General features: G+C 38.9%; 2 protein-coding genes across 3 annotated transcripts in view; both read right to left on the bottom strand.

The window, feature by feature from the left end:
- The window catches only part of LOC107565510 (gastrula zinc finger protein XlCGF8.2DB-like), a 4882-nt gene extending 4444 nt beyond the window's left edge, over window positions 1-438 (bottom strand). For both annotated transcript variants that reach the window (XM_016250754.1, XM_016250753.1), the window contains exon 1: window positions 343-438. The gene's annotated coding sequence lies outside the window, so the exon portion shown is untranslated. The remainder of the gene's footprint in view (window positions 1-342) is intronic.
- Window positions 1-3884, bottom strand: part of LOC107565511 (gastrula zinc finger protein XlCGF49.1-like) — a 7855-nt gene extending 3971 nt beyond the window's left edge. The window contains exon 1 of the mRNA XM_016250755.1: window positions 3022-3884. Within this exon, the coding sequence (XP_016106241.1) occupies window positions 3038-3853 (816 nt within the window). The 5' untranslated portion in view covers window positions 3854-3884 and the 3' untranslated portion in view covers window positions 3022-3037. The remainder of the gene's footprint in view (window positions 1-3021) is intronic.
- Between the last annotated feature and the right edge of the window lie 566 nt (window positions 3885-4450).

The following is a 4450-nucleotide window of genomic DNA, read 5'->3' as shown; positions in this document are numbered from 1 at the left end:
CATATTCTGTTACACCAAATAATGATCTTTAAAAAAGCATCATATGACCCCTTTAATACAGGGGATGTTTGTATGAGTATTTTACAGCATTAAGGTTAAAACTATCAAAAAGTAAAAATAAATAGTTATATCCAAATAGAGGCGTGTAGTTGATTGCAAACAAAGCTGACAAACCTGATTTAAATACGGAGTGAATCCGCTAAACTAGACACTAAATCTTAAAACGCCACCAAATACCTTCTGGCATTTTACCTACAGAGAGACAACTGCTAGACTTTAAAATTACTCAAAATACCTAAATCATGAGAACAATGATTAAACTGATCTAAAACCAGCACTTACCAAACACAACAAGACCAGAGGACTGAAGAGCTCGCTTTGTTATTGTTCTTCTTCTTCTTCTATTGTTGTTATTGGCGGAGAATGAGAGCAAAGAAGTTTAAGATGAATACCGCCACCTGCTGGACTGAAGGTGGAAGCGCTTCCAGTGGACCCCGTTATTAGTGCGCATTATTACCGAAGTCGCTTAGTCTTCTACTAAACTCAATTAAAAATGTTTCTTTAAATGATGTTAGAAACACCTGTTACTTCCCAAAAACTAGGCTACAAGTCACATTTTTTACAGATATAAATGAAATGAAATGATTAATCAGTTTCTAGAACAGAAATGATCGGAGTTAGAATAGCTTCCCCGTTGATTATTACTGTAGGCTGCCCTGTGTTGTTACTCTAGTGATGGTTTTTAGTAAATCACTGAAAAGTGACAGTAGGTGACAAGAAAAAAATAAAAATAAAAAAAATAGTTCAGCGTTGCACTGATGTAAAGCCAGTGAACTTCAAATGTGCACGTAAGGATGACTCGGGTGCAGCACTCACAGTAGAATATTTGCTTTAATAAAAGTCCATTTCAACAGAAACATTCTGGACTTTTTCAAAAATGCAGCAGCAGTGAATGCTAAGAAACAATTGAACTCTAATGAAGATTTGTAACTTTACTACATGCCATTTATATTAGGTGAAAGACTGCAGGCTCAGTAAGGTGTGTTTGAACATTTTTCACATTTTTCACATTTCGAAACCCAAACGGAGTAAAACAAGGGCAATAACTCAGCACTCGTGAACTGTTGAGCTCTTAAGCTCTTGTTTCTCCAGTCATACTGACTTTAATTTGGGACAATGCTTCTTTCTGTGCATCTGTGCCGTTTTGGAGTGAGTGAAACTCCTGCCACACGGAAGGCACTGGAACGGTTTCTCTCCCGTGTGGATTCTCTCGTGGTCTTTTAGGGCTCCTGACTGTTTGAAACTCTTAATAATAATAATAATAATAATATGTTTAATTTATATAGCGCCTTTCCCAAGCCCAAGGACGCTCTACAAGGTACACCAAAGCAGCAAATATCGATTACAAAGAAACAATTTCATTGGACATTTGCCCAATTCAGTTACAAATAATGCAGTTGCATATAACACCGATTATGTAGTAAAGACAGAAACAGAAAACAAAACAGACAAATGCACAATGTAAATTAGTGATAGTGTTGATTAAACACAAAAGAGGTGACTGTTCTGAGTGCCAGGGGAAGTGAATTCCAAAGTTTGGGTGCAGTAACAGAGAAGCACCCATTGAAGATAGGCGGAACCTAGGTACACCAAGAAGTTCAGAATTAGAAGAGCGGAGTGCGCGAGAAGGTATATAAGAAGAAAGTAGGTCGGAAAGATAGCAGGGAGCAAGACCTTTGAGTGCCTTACAGGTGAGCAGAAGAATGTTGTATTGCACACGAATAGATACAGGCAGCCAGTGAAGATTAAATAGAATAGGGGTGATGTGAGCAGATTTTTTTGTGGAAGTTAATAATCTGGCAGCAGAATTTTGAATGTACTGCAGACGAACGATGGAGTGAGCTGGTAAGCCAGAGAAAAGAGCATTACAATAGTCAAGGCGAGTGGTAATAATTGCATGCACTAATGATTCCGCATCGTTTCTACTGAGGAAAGGAAGAAGTTGCGCAATTCGACATAGTTGAAAAAAAGCAGCTTTGGAGAGTTTGCTAATGTATAGGTGTATAATGTATAATAGGTCGTCCAAGGTCAGTGATGGGTCTAGAATGATACCTAAGTCTCTAACAGTAGCCGATGGGAAAATAGAAATAGCGTCAAGGTCAAAGCTAGAAACATCAATTTTATTCTTTATTAGAGATGGGGGACCAATTATTACAATTTCTGTTTTAGTCAAGTTCAGACTAAGACAATTTGAATGTAGCCAATCCTTTAACTCACTGACACATGAAGATAAGGATGCCATCGAATGGGTAGAATCTGGTTGACAAGCAGTATATATCTGGATGTCATCGGCATAACAGTGGTAGTTAAAACCATGACGATGAATTATTTGGCCAAGAGGCTGAACGTAGAGGATGAATAATAATGGTCCGAGAACTGAGCCCTGGGGAACACCCTGTTTGAGCAAGTCAGTGGGAGACTTGGAATTGTGCAGTGAGATGAAGTATTGCCTATCTGTGAGATATGAGGAGAACCAGGATAATGCAGAACCTGAGATGCCAACCTCTGCCAGGCCAGATAGTAATATCTTATGACAAACAGTATCAAAAGCTGAGCTGAGGTCAAGTAATAAAAGGATTGATAAACTGCCCGAGTCTCCAGAAAGCAATAGATCATTGACAACCTTTACTAGAGCAGTTTCCGTACTGTGCCGTGAGCGAAAACCAGACACTGAAAAATATCAAAGAGATTGTTGCGAGCTAGAAATGACTGCAGCTGAGAGGCAACAGTCGTTTCCATGATTTTAGATACAAACGGCAGGTTCGAGATTGGACGGTAGTTGGATAGATTTACAGGATCCAGATTCGTTTTTTTGAGAATAGGAGTAACAGCAGCAGCAGATGGGAACAGTGGAAGAAATGAAAGACATGTTGATGAGGTGTGAGATCGGGGCTCTTCTCACAATGCGAGCACTTGTAAGATTTTTCTCCAGTATGGATCCTGCGGTGGCTGCAGTAACGGCTTTACCACAATCTTTTCACAAATACTCTTTCACACCAGAGTGGATTTTTAGATGGTCTTTAAAACTGCCCAGCCATGCAAAACTCTTTCCACAAACACAACACAAGTAAGGCTTCTCTTTAGTGTGAGTTTTCATGTGGGCCTTTAGTTGTGATTTCATAACAAACCTCTTATCGCACTGATCACACTTAAATGGCTTTTCTCCGGAGTGAAAGAGTTTATGAACTCTGAGACTATTTGACCATTTGTAACTCTTTCCGCACTGATCACATGTGAACGGCTTCTCTCCGGTGTGCATTCTTATGTGATCCTCAAGGTAGGTTTTAGATACAAAATATTTTCCACAATGAGGACACGAGAACGGATTATCTGCGGCATGAATTCGGTTGTGAATACCAAGGCTGCATTTAGTTGAAAAACACTTCTCACAATGAGGACATGAGAAAGGCTTTTCTCCACTGTGAACTCTCATGTGACGACTGAAGAGGTCTTTACGTCTGAAACTCTTTTCACACTGAGGGCACTTGAACGGTTTCTCATTACTGTGAGACCTTAAGTGAGTGCCAAGCGTTCCTTGACTTATAAAGCTCTTTCCACACTGCTGACACACATACGGCTTCTCTCCGGTGTGAATCCTTATGTGAATCTTAAAGCCTCCTCTACGTAAGAAACTCTTTCCACACTGAGGGCATGTGAAGGGTTTCTCTCCGGTGTGAATTCTCATGTGTTCTTTGAGGTTTCCTTTACTTGTGAAGCTCTTTCCACACTGATGGCATGTAAAATCCACATTCTTCTCTTTATTAAACTCTATCTTTACAACGTCACAGCTCATTGTAACGTGGCATGGAGGAACAGATCTGAAAAAAGAAAACCAAAAAAGTAATCGTAACACAGTCAAACATTCAGTATGCTTTATTTGATAGCATGCGCAAACGCCGGCTGTCAGTCTGTGCAAATATTCTCCAGAAAACTAAAGTTGGGCTATCCCATAACCCCTCACACGAATGCTTGTCAGTTGTCTTTTTAATTAGTGAATGCAAAATATCCCAAAATATTACATTAAAGCAATAGTTTAGACAAAAACTCGATCTGGCTCAGGACTGTTTTCATTATAGTAACACTACAAGGTATTATAATAAGAGAGGAAATGCTGTGAATTAAAAAAAAAGACTAGTTTATCCAGAAATTAAACATCTTTTCACTTACATATATTTAGTTCCATATGACTTACAAAAGGATATGTTTAGCATGCATCACTTACTAGTACTTACTTTTTCAAACAGTTAATTAAATGATGAATGAGAACGTCTCTCTGCCGCATTTATTTGTATTGAGAAAACACAATTTTATGACAAAATTCAGAATCGTTGATTACGATTATCGCGGTTTACACTGAGTGATGTTTATACTGCTGTCTGAAGCAACTGCA

This window comes from Sinocyclocheilus grahami, unplaced genomic scaffold (genome assembly GCF_001515645.1).
Source record: "Sinocyclocheilus grahami isolate Dianchi unplaced genomic scaffold, SAMN03320097.WGS_v1.1 scaffold1006.1, whole genome shotgun sequence".
NCBI classification, from domain to species: Eukaryota; Metazoa; Chordata; class Actinopteri; order Cypriniformes; family Cyprinidae; genus Sinocyclocheilus; species Sinocyclocheilus grahami.
Note: the sequence above shows the minus strand (reverse complement) of the source record. Positions and strands in the feature narration are given on the sequence as shown.